We start from the raw sequence: 19,262 nt of genomic DNA on the forward strand, positions 1-19,262 counted from the left end.
ACCTACCAAGGGGCTTCCAGAAAGAGGGTGCAGGAATTGGACTCCAGCAGCTCAAGGCTTGCTGCCAAAGCAGGCACATCCCTCCGGGAATGCTGGGGAGCATGTGGCTTTTATCAGTATGTGAGGCACAGGCACCACTGGAAAAACCAGCAAGGGCACAGTTTGGGAGAAACAGACCTGCTTTTAGCCTGAAGGGTGGCTTGTCTGGTTTTTCCCAAATCTATTGGATAATCTAACAGGAGATATTGCTTCCTACATGCTGCTGGCAGCAGGACCACCAGTGCACCAGGGAGGCCTGAGGCACTTATCAGCTACCAAATGGCTTTTACAAAGCATCACCCTTTGTCACGTGCATCAAGGGGCCCAGAGAAATGTCCCTCAGCAGGGAAGGACCTGGAGAAGATGAGCAGAGAGCTTGGTGCTTGTTCCAGCCCAGCTGGATTTCAGGAGCCGTCTCACCCAGAGCCCCAGATGGGACAGGGCCCTGCTCCTGGCTGTAAGGCAGAGATTAGGCTCCTGGAAACGGAGGAAAAAGAGCTTTCCCAGCCTCAGGTTTGCAGGAGGGGGGCAAGAAGACCACAGGAGGCAGGGAACAGTGAAGTCAATCCAGAAAAACACCTTATCAGTTTTATCCATCCTGATGAATGCAGCGCTGGCTATCGAGCAGATGCTGCTGCTAAAAACAGCCTTCCATTTCAATGGGGGCTTCTTGGCTCTCCCAAATCCAAGCTCTCACCTTCATTCCTTGCAAATGAACAACAGGAGCACCCAGAGAGGCTGCACACTATGATAAAGCCCAAACAACACCTGAGCTGACTCAAAATCAGAACTGAATGTGTTTCTGGTTAAGAGAACAGATTAATTTATATCTTAGAGCAGCAAAGGGGGGAAAAAAAAACCTTCCTTAGCTGTGGACCACAGGTCCTGGAAACAGTCAACAGCTTTGCTCTTCCCCCAGCAGTTGTCTCCATCCCTCTCCTACGAGGAATGGGTTGATGGGTTACCTCAGAGCCTTGTTTTGAACTGTTCTCCTTTATAATCTTCCTCTAATGCACAACTCCAGCTGTCAGTGGAAGGGGAAAGGTGATTAAATCAGCTCAGGATGACTCCCTGCAGGAAGGTACAGCGTGTGCAACATGTGTAACACAAACCTGCAGTTCATTTAAAGTTCCCTTTCCCATCACCCTGCAAGCTGAGACAGCTTTAGCTCCCCAGCAACGTGGACGTATTCCAACTGCTTGGAAAGTGGAAAGGGTTGGTCACTTACCACAGGAAAGGAGAACTGATTTGTGAGATGCCATGTAATATTTCTGGAGCTGTACACTGCTTCCTTTCACAGCCTGTGTGACAACAGTTAATCTTTGGGGTTGTACCACCTCCAAAGGCATGTTTTCCTGCGTAGACATTCCTTGGCACAAATGGGGAACAGCCTCTCCTTCCCAACAGGCAACAAGCTGTGGTCCCACGGAGCAGAGGGGACTCAAGAAACTGCCAGGAAGAAATCCAGGCTGAGAGGTGTCTGGGAATTTCTCACTGAATCAGAGGAAAGAGGCTGCCACCAGATCTATGGGAAGGCTCAGGGAGAGGGCCATGTGTACAGGAGCACTTACCCAGCCTGCAATAAATCCCCTTCACTTCCCCAAACTGCCTGGATCAGACCTTCCGGACACATAAAGGAGCGTAAGGCACGGATGCCAGCAGACACTGGAAATTTTACACCTGGAGCCATTCCTAACTCTTACACAAACAGCACCTGGAAGTGAATGCAGTGTGAAAAATGGATTTCCAGCTCTCCAAGAGCAAACTTACCTGAGGAAAGCATGAGACTGCTGCAAGCCCACGATTTCAGAACTGCTGTGGAGCTGAACCTGTCTCAGGGTCTGGATTTTGTTCCTTATTAATCACTTTCACGGGCCTTTGCACTTTTGGATTCCAGCCTGACTGGAAGCAGCAGACACTGGAAAGCTCAGAAAGCTTTTCAGAGTGTGAACATCCCCCACTCCCCGCTCTTGGAAAAGGTTTAATGCACTTCAGGTTTGCATCCAGACTTCCAGGGGCTGAGCCAAGCAGTCACCCCTCTCAGACACACAGGGTGTTCACCTGTCTGGGAGCTTCCAACCTGAAATCCAGGCTTTCATCCTGAAGTATCTTTGGCAGAAGCAGGGCCAAGAGATCACCATGTGCAGAGCTGAGATGGTGCCCAGGGAAGACAGCAAACTACCAGGACTGCTGATGAACAAATCCACTTTCCATCCTTTCCCAGGGATCTCCCAAGCTCCATCACCCTCATCCCATAATTAGATTGAGCAAAGAATGCCTGGCATTTGTTCCACAGACAGACACAACTCAGGCAAGGTTTAGAAAGCTTCAAATAATGCCAAGAATCAAATGTGGGTGAGCAAAGCTGCCTCTCAGCCAAGGGAGCCGGAACGTGCACAGGGAAGAGTCTCCCTCTCCTATTTTATTCTCCAGGAGTACAATGAGGGCTATTCTCTCCTGGAAGCAGGAATCCAAAACACTCAGCTGTTTCATGGATGGAAGGTATGGATTCTCCTCTGCCCCTCCCATAAAGAAGCCATGAGGAAGCACTGGAGCTGAACTGAGGGGAAGCCGTGGGATCAGACTTTCCAACTGACTGCTTCCCTTGCTCTCTCAAACCCCTCAACCAAAACATGGCATTCACCAGGCCAGACAGGATGGGAAATGGGAAGAAAACCTCTCTCCCCACCACCACTCCTCTTTAGAAAACTGCCACCCACCAAAGACACGACCTCCAGATTCCAGCCAGCCCTGGAACAGGGTGGCTGAGTTGGGGACAAGAGCTCCAGATTGTGTCATCAAGGTCCCAGCCTCCTCCACACAGTGATCCCACATCTTTGATCCTGCCACAAGGGAAAAGAGCCAGGAGGGAGCAGGGCCATGCCACAGAGGGCTCCTGGGCTGCTCTGTGGAGGCACATCCTGCATTCCGGTGGTCTGGACTCAGATATATTACCAGCAGGCAAAAATGGTTAAAACACTCTCTAGAGTAACTCCATATGGTGGTCATGGATAATCCTGAGCCAAGCAGCCTTTGCCCAGGACAGTGAGTGACAACAAGGCTGTGATGGGATGCCTGGAAGAAGGGAGAAGCCAGCTTGCTGCTTGGGAGACCAGAAGTGTGCCTTTCCTTCCTTCTCACACCTTCTGGTCACTCTGTGGTGACCACTGACAGGAGGGAATGCCATGGAGCTGTATCAGAGGAAGGTCAGGCTGGATATTTGGAACAGATTCTTCCTAATTCCAGAGGGAATGGGCACAGCCCCGAGGCTGCCAGAGCTCCAGGAGCATTTGGACAACGCTCTCAGGGATGCACAAGGTGGCAGGCACAGTCCTGCCCTGTGGCTTCACTGCCCTGGGACTCCCACAGCCCAAGCCCCAGATAATGAGGACATTGGAGTGTTTGTGCCTGTTGGATCAGGATCCAGGGAGTCACCCCGATGGACATGGAGCTGATGGGGACGGATCCTGGCGAGCTGGTGGCGATGGGAGCTCCAGAAAGACCCACCCTGATGCACAACCATGACTTTGCCTTATTGTGCATCCCAATTCCCTCCTGCAGGAGACACAAATGTGCCTGTAGGTGGCCCAGAAACACTGGCTTATTAAAAAGAAAAAAGGAAAAAAAAAAGGAAAAAAAAAAAAAAAAAAGACCAGAATGAATGCAGCATCTGTCACCCTTTTGCAGAATTGTTATGTTTTTTGTGTAGTTGGTGCTTGTTTTCCAAAGATTTACATTTTTATGTGTGTGTCATTCGCTTTTCATGCATTTGGAGACCTCGGAGCTTAGAAATTCAAAACACTTGTCAGTCACGTCAATCCTTTTGGACAAAACAGAGCTGCCACTTGGATGGATTAAAAAAAAAACCCCACAACAAAACAACAAACAAAACACACTTTTCTCTCAAGCTGTGACTCGGTCACCCCGCTCAATGCAGGCAAGACAATGTTCAGAGAAAGCAAAAAAAGAAAGATACAAGTTTTCATACTCATCGGTGGAACTAAATTGATTAAGGTCATTTCCTAGGTAGGTTTGAAATCTTCTGCAACAATTTTTTTCTTTTTTGAAAAGAAAAAGAAAAGCTTTCCCCCCCCCCAAAAAAAAAAAAAAAAGGGAAAAGTCACCACTGCAAAAACATTAAATCTGCTTGGGTAACTCAGAATATATGTTGGCAAGGCAACATATCTCAGCTTGAACAGTAAACCTGCTATGTCAGAGGCTCTGCCACATATGAAAGAGGCTTGGGTTTCAATATCTCATGCTGAATTTACTTCTTTTCAGCCTTTCACGGCCAAGTATTTGATGTCTCTCCTTTCACTGCTGCAATCGATAGGGTGACCTTACGTAAAAGTTTCCTGACCTTTGCTGTTGTCAGTATTGTTCTGTTAAAATGTAATTTAACTCTTTTTCTTTAGTCTGGAAATAGCACTGTACAGACAGCAAACACGAGAGGGGCTCGGGGGCTTTTTTCCCCCCTTAACCCAAAGGCAAGAGGCACCATCCATCATCAGAGTTGGCTTCAAACCAGAGGATGACAAGAAGCATCATCTGCAGAGGGCCTGGTTAGTTTCCCAGTGCTTTCTTGTACCTTTTTAGTAAGTTAAAAACCCCAAAAAGCCTTACTCTGATGCTCACTCCAGTGCCATCCTGCTCAGTATTTTAGGATTGAGGGGTCTCCCTGGATTCACATAATTGGGATGTTGGTATCTCCTTGGCACTGTGAAGTTACAGTATTTTCTCTAGCTAAGGCCTTGCATGTATTTCCCACAACAAAAACAAAGAGATTAAGAATTCTATGGAAAAAGGAAAAAAAAAAAAAAAAAAAGAAGAATTGCTTTCAAACAGCAACTACCAAAGTAGAAGGAGGCTGTTTTTTCTCATGACAGTGGGTGTTGGAAAGCCAGCCACATGTTTTAGAGTTACAGCTAGCTTATCCAGGCCAGGATCTTTGGGAGCCTGGTTTGAATCCCATTATAACCCTGTAATGCAAGTACTTTTGTGGGAGCAAGCTACCATGGTTATCCTCTGCTGTGATTTCATCTCCCAGTTCTGGCTGGATGTGGGTATTACTCTGCATTAGCCATGCAGATGCACACGTCGCCACTCACACCCATACATTTGCACGGGATTATGGCTGAAATTCCTGATCCTGCTTATAAAAAGCCCTATAAATCCCAGAGAGCTCCTTTTAAATCTGCAGCATTACCTTACTGTAAATCCAGGGTGTAAGTCAGAGCAGACTCTGGCTCAGATGCTCTTCAACCACACATCCTGATGGAGAAAGGAGGCCAAAACCAAACCCTGGGCTCTGAACACACCAATTCCCCCCAAAGCCCACCCCCATCACATCACACCCAGCTCAACCCCACAGCCCTTCATTTTTTGGAGTACCAGCTCCACTCTTGTCATGGAGAAACTCTCAGAAACAGAATTAAGAGCTGGGCTTCGGCAGCGCTGCCCCCACCCTCACGTGCAATATTGCTCACAGCCGAGTTATTCCTTGCTTCTTAGGAATTTTAACTGGCTTTTATGCACAGTGAACTCGTGAAAGGAGAGTACCCAAAGTCAGCAGCACTGAAACCATGAATTAGCACCAGTTGGGTGTTTCTTACAGTACATTATCTGCATAATGCCAGAGGAGCTGATTTAAAGTCACTGCGCTACACCTGATCGTCATTTATGGCTCATAAAAGGAAAGCTGTGTTTAAGGAACAATAAAGCAGCACTGTACTTTGTATGGAAGAAGTGAAATAAAGCCTTTCTCACGGAGCAGATGTATTTTTATTTGCTCAGTGCCTGTCTCTGAGGCACATGGAGATGCTTTACCAGAAAGCCCAAGAGTTAAGCAGGAGGACTCGCTCCAGGTTATGGATTATGTTTGATTTGTACTCATTTTTCCAGCCAAGCCTTAACACAGTGAATTTGACCTCCTGGAAAAGATAGGACCTGAATCCCCAAGGACACCTGTAGCTCTCAGGGGAACAAGAGAGATCCCCAAGCACAACAAAAAGAAGCAGGGTTCCTTCATAAAGCAGAATCACAGAATCATTTTGATGGTCTGGGAGGTCTTTTCCAGCCAAGAGCGATCTATGATTAATCCCCACCTTGTCACCCAGCCCCGAGCACCGAGTGCCAAGTCCAGTCTTTCCTTCAACACCTCCAGGGATGTGGACTCCATCACTCCCCTGGGCAGCCCCTTCCAATGCTTAACAACCTTTTCCATGAAGAAATTCTTCCTGAACACCCCAAGTTCCAGGCTCAGGACGTTTGGCCAAAGTGACAGCAGCCATCACATCAATCACTCTAAGTCACAGTCACATCACAGAAGACACCTACTCACTCACCTGCTATCTGCTGATAAATTCCCTCATTTCAGTCTCCAAGGAGTCCAGATCCACACTTTGGTTTCAGTGCAAACCCCAGCTGGGGCATCATATTGCACAGGAGAAAAGCTTCCTAGAACACAGACAAATTTTTAAGCTATTACACCTCTTCCAGTTTGATTTTTGAGAATTTTTAGCATGAAACCAAAGTCCTAATGAGAAATACACAACAATTACAAACTCCATCCCTCCTCCCCCTGCATTGTTCTGCCCTCCACCCATTTCCCATCCTCTGCCCACCACCCCCCCCCCCTTCCCAGGGTCACAGCCACCTCAGGGCCACTCAGCAGTGCCAAGCCTTGTAGAGGACAGTGTTCCCACTTCCCAAACTGCTGGTGTGGGGCGTGCTGCCTCCCAGCTCCACTTGTCCTTTCAAGGGACAGGTGAGTCCTCAGCTCCAGGTTTTCCCATCAAGGAGCTGGAAAAGTTCCATGCATGCACAGCATTGACAGCAAGGGTCACGGTTCTGACCTTTCCCTGCTCCCTGTCTGACCCTGCTTTTGGAAAAGGCACCATCACACCACGATTCACCTCCCCAAGGAAGAGGCCTGGAGACTTTATCAGTGTGGTTGAGGCAGCACTGATCTGCAGGATCTCCCCAACACTCAGCACCACCCGGGCTATGTGCAGGGCTGACGCCACTCTGTGAATACCAAACTGCAGAGAGAAAGGAAAAAAAAAATTCAGTGAGTTTCTGCCAGTGTAAAGCTACAGCACCACGTGAGAACAGCCCACTGCCTGAGAGGGAACCTGAACTGAAACAGTTCTGCTGCTCTAAAATGAGCAACACCCCGCAGGTGGGCAGGAGTGGGATGCCAGAGCTGTATCCAGCACCTTTGGGGAGGACACAGCTGCACACAGGGATGCTGAGTGAAGAGGAGCAATGCCCAACTAAAGCAGGGGATTCACTTCTCAGCATTAACCAATTTCAAGTGTCAGCACAAGGGAGAACCTTCCCTGCAGTTCAGCAGCATCTTGAGGTTTACAGGAAGCTCAAAATACCCACAGTGTACAAGAAGCATCAGCACAAAAAGCTGCACCTGCACTCCATCCTGACAGCTTCTCTGCAACCAGAAATCCTCTTCCTTTTGGGATTTCTCCCCATTTGGGAGTGGACTGGTGCTTTTTTAGCAACAGCAGTACAAGGAGGGGATGGCAGACTTAACATCTGTTCTTGCAGGACAACCTTTGAGGAGGCAGTAATGGAACACGTAGAAAGAAACAAAATGCAGTCATTCCCAAATGGTTTGGCTGTTGGGATCGCAGGGGGGATGAGGGCATTCTTGGATTGAACAGGAATTTAAGTGGAGCAGCAAACATGGCTGGGAGACATCACTGATTTGACATTAAATACCTTGTCCTGAGGTGAACACGGCCATGACTCAAGTCCTTTGCTGGGTTAAGGCTCCACTTCAGGCATCCCACAGCGCCTGGATCCTGCCCCACACTCGGACACCATGGCACTGCAAATCCACAACAAAGGGAAGAAGAGATAAAAAGGGATTTAGTGCTGTCAGGACAGCTAACCCCCCAGTTCCATCGCCAGCAAAAACCCCGGAGGCTTGAACCTGGATTAGTCCAAATATCCGCTCCATCTGCACACTTCCGTATTCTCCTTCCTTGTGTTTATTTCTAAGCTACAAACACAGCTTTTCATCATTCCTAGCAGCTTTTACCTATAAATCCATCAGTTTTACCTTCCCCACCAGCACAGACTCACTCACTCCTCCCACCCCTTCCCTGCTCACCACGCTCCAGTGCCATCTCCCATTCCTCCAACAGTTCTTTCTGGCCACCAAACACCAGGAAAACTCTGACTGACCTGTCTGCTCTTGCACCAAAGGACAGAAGGTGGGCTTGAGATTCCTCCTTTTTGGCTTTTTTTTTTCCTGAGGAGAAGGCTGGCAAATCAAACCACTGGCAGGCACAGGTTTGTTTGTTTGTTTTTTTCTCAGATCTTTATTTTACAAAAATAACTTACAAATAGAGACAACTCTCAGCAGTAGGATCACTCGCTCTGTGCAGGAGGATACAGCCTGGTGAAGCAGGGGAGTAGGAGTTAAGGACTCTGACAATACTGTTAATTTTAACATGATGGCAGCTATATTACACTACATATATTTCATGCTCCAGCATGTGGGTGTGACACCACATAAAGCCACGGTCCATAAAGTGTGCCAGCCAGGGAGGATGTTCCCAAGAGATCATTTCCATCCTATTTATCAGCATCCTCTTGGAGCCAAACGGCCACCTAACACTCAGACTACAGCACTCTGGATACACTCATCGGCAATATACTTCAAATACATGATAAAAATATATTTAACTTTCAAATACACTTGTATAAGGTACACCAAGAGGCAGAAAATAAAGTCTCGAGCTTTTAAATACAACACACTATATATATAAACATATACAAGGAGACAAGAGGGAATCAAGACGTGGAAGGAGAAGCTTATCCATGTTATCTATGCTACACAATGGCTTTGTCTGCTAGGAAGTCATTTCCATTTGCATAGCGTTGTTGAGGAGTCCACACTGGGCTAGGAGGAGAAAAGGTTTTCATTTTGGTACCACTTCCACTTTGCAACTGATCCTACTCTTAAATTACACTTTGTCCTCTCTGTTTTGTAGGCTGGAATTCACGCCCCGTTCATAACAAGCACATTGAAAGGAAGGGGTTAAAAAAACAAAAACTTAACAACAAACCATAACACACACACAAAAAAAACAACAACACATCAGGTCAGAGAGTCAAGAAAGTTTCTTTCTGGGGCTGCAGTCATTTGGCATTTTGCTCCAGGGCTGAGTATTCTGCTTCTGACACTCTGGAGGCGTCGATGAGTTTAGTGAGGCCGGTTTTGGCAGAGTACTTGAAAATAAAGGCTTTCATGAGCTCGTATCTGTAGTTGCGGTTGATGAAGCTGTACAGGATGGGGTTGACACAGCAGTGCACGAGGGAGAAACACTGGGTGATGTGGAGCATGGCGTAGAGGAAGTTCTCCATCTGGCAGCTGAAGGGGATGAAGTGAAGGCTGTAGAAGATGTCCAGCAGCACGGCCACGTGGTAGGGCAGCCAGCACACCAGGAACACCACGACGTAGGAGAAGATGATCTTCCCGTTGCTCTTCCGCTCCTGGTCGCTGGAGGCGGAGATGCTCTTGGCCAGGAGGAAATAAAACACGGTGATGATGGGAAAGGGGATGAGGAAGCCCAGCACCACGGAGATGAGCTCCATGCCAATCAACCACTCCTTGAAGCTCTCTTCAGGGTAAACGGGCCTGCAGTAGGTCTCGTTGTTGGAAGAGACCGTCTTGAGGTAATAGGTGTCCGGGAGGGACGCGGAGAAGGCCAGGAGCCACACCAGGACGCAGATGCAGCGGCGGATGATCTTCTTCTTGCGGCTGCTGGAGCTGGTGAAATAGGCAACCGAGAGGTAGCGGTCCACGCTCATGCACGCCAGGAAGAAGATGCTGCTGTACAAGTTGATGGAAAATATCAGGTGAGTTATCTTGCACGTGATTTCCCCCATGTGCCACTGGTTGTGCTGGACGAGTGAGACGACCCACACAGGAAGGGTGATCACGACGCACAGGTCGGCGATGGCCAGGTTGAAGATGTACAGGTGGGTTTCATAGCCGGTCATTTTGGCCTGGAGGTTGACCCACACCACCACCGAGTTGGCCACCAGGCCTATGACGAAGATGAAGATGTAGAAGAAGGACAGGGTGTAGAGCAGGGCGCTCTTGTTGAGCGTGCCAGAGCATGTTGTCGCATCCACCGTGATGCACTCGCCGTTGTTGCACGTCCAGTTGATCTCCGTCAAGTTGGCCGTCTCCAGGAAATCCAGGATGGAAGTCAAGTCAAGCGCGCTCATGGTCGCTCAGATTGGACTTCAAATGACCTAAAGGCAAAACAGGATTGAGAGAAATGACGTAAATTATGGAGCTATTTCTGCTGCTGTGTCATGCCGGGATGCGCCGCTCTAGCAACATCCCGCTCTTGCCAGGCACCTTCCATTAAAGCGCTCCGTGGAGCAAAACAACCAAGACACTTAGCAAAACTCATCTCCTTGACAAAAGAGGAACAGCACCAGAGTTTGTGTGATTTTTCCTTCTCTTCCAGCTCACATCTGACATCATCAGGTTGGCTATCGTCCCCGGGTGTGAAATCTGCAAAGTACACCGTGGCCAAATAAACGTCAGGCAACTAAATCTGTCTCCTCCGGCATAAATGATTGCCCTATCGCTTTCAGCAGGGGAATCTTTAAGCCATTTTATCTGCACTCCCTCAAGCACAGTAGAATTGATCTGGCTGATACATGGTACCGTAAAACATTTACCACAGGCTCTGGTCAGCATCTTGTCAAGCTCAGCTAGAGCTGCATTAAGCAGAAATGGGGAACTAAGGGGCTTTGTACCCCTATCCAAACTTAAATTTAAATTCTGCTTTGTCCTCCCCCCTTCCCTCGAATTCTATTTTACAAAGTATCCCCTTTATCCCCTAAACAATTATTACACAGCATTTAGAAAAGAAAAAAACCTGTGAGCTTGACTGCTGAGTAGATCTGCTGGGCTTAAGTTTTCTTTTTAGAAGAGTGCTTTGATTTCAAAACACTCCCCCATCATGGCTAGCTCCACAACTGCCTCCTTTCCAACCCTTTTGCTTTTCTAAATCTACTTTTGCTGCCTCTTTACTGCTTTCTTCTACCTGCAGGCAGCGGACAAAGCAACTTGTTAACTTCCTCACCAGTAGAAAGAAAAAGCCAATCAGACCTTAATGGCTCACACAAAACCCCAAGAGGAGCTACTAATTACCCTTGTGCTTTTGGGGAGGCATAAAAATGCTGTCCCCCCTCCCTGGGACCCTCGGTACCACCCACAGCCACAGGCCTGTGCCCACCACGCTTCAGCCAGGCCAGATCTGGAACGCAGGATTCAGCCTGGGACATGCCAAAACAAAGCTGCAGAGGTGGGTTTCCAAGGGATGGATCCTTGTTCCCTCATGGCTTCCCATCCTGAGCTGGACCATCAGGTCAGCCAGCCCACACATCCAGCATGCCCAGCAATGGTCACCGTGCTCTTCCCCATCACCACAGCCCCAGAAGGAGAGGGACCAGCGTGGGGCAAAGCCAGGCTGGCCAAGTGACCAGAGAGCAACAGGGCATCTCCAAACATCCCTCACCCCATCCCAGGATCTCCTGGTAGGGCTTCCAGGAGCACAGAGGGGAGGTAAACAGGGAAGAGCTTGGATGTGTTGAATATCCTCTTCTCATTCCCTCTCCCCAAAAAGGGACCTTGGTTGACACAGCACCTCTTCTACATCTGCATAATTGGCTCTTCCCAAAGCTCTCACCCTCCTGCCTGTCAGGAACAGAGGCTACGGAAGAGAAGGGAGATAAGGAGGGAGATTACCTGAGAGGACTCAAGGCACTATTGTCCCAGCAGAGGGGAAGCTGGTGGCACTAACAATGAGGGGGGCCATGCACACATTCAGGGGAGATCAAATCTCTCCACAAACAGGCCCAAATTGGCCCCGTGAGGAGATCTGACCTATGGCTTTCATCCTGCTGGCCTGATGAAAGACGGAGCCGAGATTCAAACCAAATTAAGCATGGATTTTGCTAAAACACTGGCTAAAGAGGGAGCTGAGACAGTGGCAGCTCTCCATCCTGCGTTAGCCGATCCTGTGTTCATCTCAGGAAAGCAGAGAGTGATTTAACCCACATCATGCAGGGCTGATCCTCAGGCCCCCCTAGAGCTGCCAGTACCACCCCGGTGCTGCAGGGATGGAGCTCCTGCCAGACCTCACCCAGGGTCCCACTGCATCCCCAGCACAAACACTTTCCAAGCCTCTCGTGCATGGGGAGAAGCAGCACCATCCCCAAGCCCCTGTGCCTCAAAATAATCCTGCAGAAATTAAAGCTAACTGTCTAAAGGCCATGAAACTTCCAGCTCCATGGCACAGGCCACCAGCTCCTGCTGGTATTTGGGGGCAGCAAGGGGAGCAGAGCAGGAGGAACACCCAGCTACTCCCAACATCCCACAGAAGTACCACGGGTGGACCTGGGCTTCTCTGGAAAGGCACATGGTCTAAAACAAGAGGAACAGACTCACTCCATGCCCCAAGACCCCAGTTCAGGACAGGACTGTGACCACCCAGCACCAGCAAGCCTCCAGCACATACCTCACGGAGAAGAAACTCAAACCTGGCTGAGGGGTGTCAGATTCCAACAGAGAGGCAGCAACACAGCAGCAAAAAGAGGGGCTCACACCAATGTTGGGGACACCACGGCCACCACAATCCCAGCTGCTGGCTCAGAGCCACCCTGGGCATGTTAGGGAGCACGAAGGATGCTCAACCCGATCCCAGCCCGCCTGCACTCCGAAAGCACGGCTGCTGCACACACGTGCATCCATCTGCCTGCGCCTTTCGCATCCCCAGTGCGGCAATAAAAACCCGAAACCCAGCCGGCCTCCCAGGCTCCAGGTCCCGCCGGGGAGGAGGGCTGTGCTCACAGATTACAGCCCCACAAACCGGGCTGTAGCCTGGGATTAGCTGCTGTAACCTGAGCTCCGACTCCCACCCAGATTAGCTGGGAGGTACGGGGGGAACGCACCGGACAAACTCAATAAAGCCACTCCGTGCTCCTAAAAAAAAAAAAACACCTTCAGCGCTCTCTGCAGACAGCACAGCATCCGAAAAACTCGAGAAGGAAGCTGGGACTGTAATTTCTGGCCACGACACGGCAAAACTCCTGCAGGCCATCACCTCTTCACCTGGCAGGCACATGTGCCGAGTCCAGCCGCTGCTAGTTCACGGGAGTTAGGACATGAAGGAGAGGAGGCGCACCCAAAATCCTGCTCCAGATACCCAGAGCTGTCCCTGGAGCTGATGCAGCCTGCGGGATTGCACCCTCCCCGTGCCACCTCCTGCCCAGTGCCCGCTGCAGGCTGTGACAGACTAATCGGACACCCGCATCCCTGCCCAGGAGGGCAGCCCATCGCGGCACGGCAGCGTCCAAACCCTCAACAATTTGGGGAGCTTCCCAGAGCATCCCACAGCCCGCTCCTGCCCGCTCTCAGACCTGCCTCCCGACTGCTCAGGGCTGCGGGCAAGTGGGCTCTGCCCTTCCCAAACGGAGAAGGAGATGAGCCATGCCAGGAAAAGTCAGGATTGCTGGGCCGGCTGTCACTCGCACAGCTTCACCCTTCCCGTGCCCTGGCTCTCCAGCATCAGGCCACCACAAGAGGACACCCATACCCGCAAGGGGCTTTGCGAGACCGAGCCCGGCACATTCAAACTCTCCCGCAGCTCCGAGCTGAAGAAACACCGCAGGGGAAGGAAGGGAGCCGAGGATCGCACCTGGGCACGCAGGGGCACCCACACGGCAGCGGCGGCCACTCCGAGCTCCCCCAGACCCTCCCTCCACGGGACATCCAGGTGGGGGCAAGCAGAGGAGGCTCCCCCCACCCACTGCGAGCCCGGAGGGACGCGACGGAGCCGGGGGATGCTGCGAGCGCTCAGGGGGACCGGGCCGGCCGCGCTGTGAGCCCCCACGGGTCCCGCAGCCCCGGCGGGGCTCCCCCGGTGCCGCCCTTACCTCGGGGCCTGCCGGCAGCGCTGCCCGGGCGAGTGAGCGCGGCCCCGCCGCCGCCGCCGCCTTATAGCGGCCGTGAGGGGAGCCCGCCTCCCGGGGGCGGCCCCGGCTCGGATCGGCCCGGCCCCGGCTCGGCCCCAGATCGCCTCAGCCCAGCCCCGGCACGGCCCCGGCTCGGATCAGCCCGGCCCCAGCTCAGCCCCGGCTCAGCCCAGCCCCGGCTCGGCCCCGGCTCAGCCCCGGCTCAACCCAGCCCCGGCTCAGTCCCGGCCCAGCCCCGGCTCAGCCCAGCCCCGGCCCAGCCCCGCTGGGTCTCCGGGAGAGGCAGCGAGGGGTGCGGGCAGCCGGGGTGGGAGAGGAGGTGATACCGGGACAGGGGGGTGATAAGGAGGGGAGCAAAGAGAGGAGAAAAGGAAAGGGAAAAGGGGGGGAAAGAGAGAAATGGAAGCGAGGGAAAGAGAGAAAATGAGAAGGAGAGAAATAGAGAGGAAAGAGGGAGGGGGAAAGATGGGAGAAAAAGAAATAGAGAGAGGGAAAAGGGAGGGGAAAAGGAGAGGAGAGGAAAGAAGAGGAAATGGAGGAAAAAAAGAAATAGGAAAAGGGGAGAGGAGAAGGAGAGAAAAAGATGGAAATGGAGGAAAAAGGAAAGAAAGAGGGAAAAGAAGAGAGAAACAGGGAAACTGAGAGAAAAAGAGGGAAAGGGAGAGAAAAAAGGGAAGAGAAAAAGAAATAGGGAAAGGGAGAGAAAAAAGGGAGGAGAGAAAAAGAAATAGAGGGAGGAAAAAGGAGAGAAAAAGAAAAAAGGAGAGAAAGAGGGAAAAGGAGAGAAAAAAGGAAAAGGGAGAGAAAAAGCAGAAGAAAAGAGTAAAAATAAAAAGATAAATAGAAGGAGGAAAAAAAGAGAGGGAAAAGGAGAAAAATACGAAAAAAGGAAAATACAAAAAGAGAAAAAGGAGAGGAAAGAAAAAGAGAAAAATGGAAAAATAGGAGAAAAAAGGAAAAAGAAAAGTAGAGAAAAGAAAGCAGAAAAAGAGGGGCAAAGACAGAAAAAGTGAGGAAAGATGAAAAGGTGAAAAAAGAGAAAAAGAGGGAAAAGAGGAAAAGTGACAAAAGAGAGAAAAGAAAAAAAGGAGAGAAAAGGAAAAAGAGACAAGGGAGAGAAAAAATACAGAAGAAAAGGGGAGGGGGAAAGATGATGAAAGAGAAGGGAAGAAAGAAAGGGGAAGAAGAGAAAAATAGAAACGGGGAGAGAAAACAGATTTTAAAACATGAAAAAGCAGAAAACAGATGTAAGGGGGGAAAAATTAAACAGCATGTCTCTATTTGTTTTCTGTTCTGATTTGTTTTTTCCCTGCCACAATAAAATATTGAGGTAGACAAGGCAAGGGGAGGCAGCAGATCCTCTCCTCTGCTCCCTCCCCAAGGGCAAGAAAAACTAACGCCAAGGAGAAACAAGCCAGGTGAAAGTGAAAATCCCCCTCCTTGCAGGGCTCCTGAGCACGGGGAAGGTGAGGGAAAGGGGGTCACTCAGGCCGTGTGTCCGAGGGAAAATTGGATATCCAGCCCCCTGCTGAGCCCTGAGAGCGGCACTGACAGCTCCCAGGGATCTCCACCAGGCTGCTCCCAAAGCTCCAGGTGAGCCAGAGCAGGGCTGGGCCCCCAAACCCTCCCCCTGAGCCCACAGCAACCTACAGCTCCTAAATCACCTCAGCATGCCTTTGGAGTCTTCTCTGATTTGGCTGCCAGGGAACAAGAACAGAGGGATGTGTCTCCCACCATCCCATGGATAGGAAGGGTGGAATGTAAGGTGCCTCCTTTCCCTTCCTCACTTCCACTTTCCCTGGGTGAGGTCCTCCCAACTTCACAGCTGTCGGTGAGCAAAGCGTTCCAGCATCTGCTTGAATTCCCAGTGCTTGCCCAACTCCGCGGATATTGGTGGGATTGAAACACGGTGATGTCAGAGAGTGACAGGATTAGGTTTAAAAATAATCATGGACTGAAGAACTTGGCTAAATCAGGCTCTTGAAAATCCTAGGGGGGAAAAAAAAACAAAACAAAAACCAAAACTAAAGGCACTGTAGCAGCACTCTGGTCACTTAGCCAAAAAAGCAAGTGGAGTGGTTTGGCCTTACTTGGTGTGCCAGAAAATAACATCAAAATGTGCAAAGTCTTCCAGAGCTCTCCAGAAATACCAGCCAGCACCTGGAGCCACAAAGCTGCTGGATGTCCAGGAGTCACAGGCAACCTCCCCTCTCCTGCATTTTGCCAAGGCAGAGCCCTCACTGCCCTCTCCTGGTTCCTCCTTTCAGGTATCATTTTATGGGGAGCACGTTCCTCACAGAAGAGCCAGGGCCAATCCCCTTTTCGTTAGAAAAACTGGATTTTGCTTGGAGTTCAGGCATTAAAAATCTGCACAATACAAAACCATCTTCCTAGAACAGAGCAAGCAGAGCTGGAAACCTCAGGTAAAATCAGCAGAAGGTCGATGTGCTGCCTGCTTGCCATGATTAATTGGTATCTGCCACCAATCCAAGCAGGTGATCCAAGGGATGTGATTGCAGAATGCAGTTGCTGTGGCCAGCAACTCCTTGGAGATGCAGCTGTCCAGGTGATCTATCACTCACTGAAAAGAGACAGGCTGGGAGAACTGGGATTGTTCAGCCTGCAAAACAATGTTCTGAGGGAACCTTGAAGCGCCTTCCAGTGCTTGAAGGGGTTCCAAGAGAGCTGAAGAGGGACTTTGGATAAGGGGAAATAGCTTCCTATTGCCAGAGGACAGGATTAGATGAGATATTGGGAAGAAATTCTTCCCTGTGAGGGTGGGCAGGCCCTGGCACAGGCTGCCCAAAGGAGCCCCTGGATCCCTGGAAGTGTCCAAGGCCAGGTTGGAGGGAGATTGGAACAACCTGGGATAGTGGAAGGTGTCCCTGCCCATGGCAGGGGGTGGAATGGGATGAGCTTTAAGGTCCCTTCCAACTCAAACAATTTTATGATTTAGGAAAGCAAAGGTCTGCAGTTTTCACTCTGTTATGGAGGAGTCTGTGACAACATGTCAGTGTTGGGTAAAATGCAGCACTGAAAGTCAGATCATTATTTAACTGCTTTGGTTTGCATTTATATTTTGTTTAACTGCCTGAACTACAGCAATATGTTGGGTTTTTTTTCTCCAAAAACACAAGTTTTTACTAATGGGAGCAGAGGAGAGAAAAAATCCTGAATTTCTCCCAGTCCTCACAGCCTTTTCCCAATTGACTTTGGGAATGCAGGCTGAAAGTACCCTTCCTTTCTCTTAAGGTTTCCCTTTCCAGCTGGGAGGCAGATGGAAGCTGACGCCCAGCCCTGCCTACTCAAATCAGAGAAATCAAAGATAAAAATTAAAAAACTCAATTTGGCAGCTCTGAGTGCTGGGAATACACAGGCTTGGGAGTGAGAGAGAAGGCCAAGAAGGCAAAGTGCAGATTGTATTGGGTGGGGGAGCATTTTGATTGCAGGGCAAGTATGAGTGGGACAAAGGGAAACATTTCTCCAATTGCACAAGAGAGGGATTTGCGTGCAGCAGGAGCAAGGTGGGAGCAGTCTCAAGCACAGGCAGAGAACGGTGCCAGCAGTGAAAACACACACCTGGCCACGACAAAGCCCGGGACAGCCCTGGAGAAAGCCAGGCTGTGATCCATGAGGTGTCTGAAGGTGGAGCTGAGCTTCCTGCAGGATGAACACTCAGCACCCGCTTCCTCCCTCTGCCAAGGCAACCAGCCCTGTGTCCTCTCCCGGGCACGTTCCTCACTGCATCACGGGGATGATGGATGGATGGATGGATGGATGGATGATGGATGGATGGATGGATGGATGGATGATGGATGGATGGATGGATGATGGATGGATGGATGATGGATGGATGGATGATGGATGGATGGATGGATGATGGATGGATGATGGATGGATGGATGGATGGATGGATGGATGGATGGATGGATGGATGGATGGATGGATGGATGGATTGGTGGATGGATTGGTGGATGGATGGAGGAACGAGCCCCTGTGCTAACAAAAGGAACAAATAGATGACTGCATCAGGAGTCACCTCTGAAACGGCGGCAGAAAGGAAATGAGCGGCGCATTTCCAGCATCAGTGGCCGCGGTGCTGCCCGGCTTCACTTCCCCCCAGCAGCAGGGAACAATCAGGTCATTTAATGCCAAACCATGACTCCAGCAGTGTCAGCAGCCTCAGGGAAGCCCCAGGGCTGGTCTCTTGTCCAGCTCCATCCTGTCCAGTCCGGAACAGACGCATGATGAGGAAAGCAAGGGGAAGAGAGCAGGAAGAAGCAGCTTCCCACTGCAGGGCAGGAAAGGTTCTTGTGCTCATAGGCAGCTCCAGGAAACCAGAGTCCTCCTCTGCACAAGGATGGAGTGAACCAGAGATGCCCCAAGCTGAGGAAGCTGCTCAGGGGGTGGGAAAGCCAGTGCTAGAGAAACTGGGGCAGAAAGAAGCTGACCTCTTAAAAGTGGAGAAAAAGGAAGAGAAGTGCATGGAGAGGCTGCCAGGGCAACCACAACCCATCCTAGGGCAAGGCTTCTGCTTCCCCTAGCCTAGCCTAAACCACTAAACCAAACAATAAAAGAGAAATGACAGCTCAGAACTTTCCTTCCTCCTCCACACCACCCACCTGTTAGTTCAAAGGTTCATGAGATATTATATTTTTATTGCTAAAAGCCACTCAGGGACTGGTTTCCATCGCTGCTGCAGCTCCAAGGCTGCATTTTCAACTTCAGCACCACAATAAGGACCAAATTGAAGATGAAGATTGTCCAGCATAAAGCTGAGCTCCTAGGGCTGGTCACAGGCCTCCAGTATCTGTGGTTTGAGGCAGCATACGCTGAAAGCTTTGTGCAAAGCTGCCGGGAGAGATCTGTGTTTTCCAGTTCCTGTCCGGCCCGGGGACGCTGCCGTCAGCTCTCGCCTCCTGACAAGTGACGGTGAGCAGCTCTGATTCAGAGAGACAACTCAAAGCACACAGTGCTCCACGTGGCCTTCTTCAGATGGGCCACCCAGGCTTTTAACCATTCTCTGGCTTTGTCCACCCAAAGACAGAATCACAGAATCTTTTAGGTTGGAAAATGCTTCCGAGCTCATCGAGTCCAACCTGTGACCGATCCCCACCTTGTCACCCAGCCCAGAGCATGGAGTGCCACATCCAATCATTCTTTGGATGCCCCCAGGGATGATGGAGAGAGAGACATAG

At 50.4% G+C, this 19,262-nt stretch overlaps 1 protein-coding gene across 1 annotated transcript; it reads right to left on the minus strand.

The window, feature by feature from the left end:
• Positions 1-8,353: 8,353 nt before the first annotated feature.
• Positions 8,354-14,066, minus strand: ACKR3 (atypical chemokine receptor 3). Its single transcript, XM_005532759.2, has 2 exons — positions 14,026-14,066; positions 8,354-10,326 (listed from the first exon to the last, which is right to left on the minus strand). Exon 2 carries the CDS (start codon positions 10,297-10,299, stop codon positions 9,205-9,207), a length of 1,095 nt encoding a protein of 364 aa, XP_005532816.1. The 5' UTR covers positions 10,300-10,326; positions 14,026-14,066; the 3' UTR covers positions 8,354-9,204.
• Between the last annotated feature and the right edge of the window lie 5,196 nt (positions 14,067-19,262).

Source organism: Pseudopodoces humilis, chromosome 8 (assembly GCF_049639895.1).
Source record: "Pseudopodoces humilis isolate 2021_Gansu_Grassland_sample_001 chromosome 8, ASM4963989v1, whole genome shotgun sequence".
Taxonomy (NCBI): domain Eukaryota; kingdom Metazoa; phylum Chordata; class Aves; order Passeriformes; family Paridae; genus Pseudopodoces; species Pseudopodoces humilis.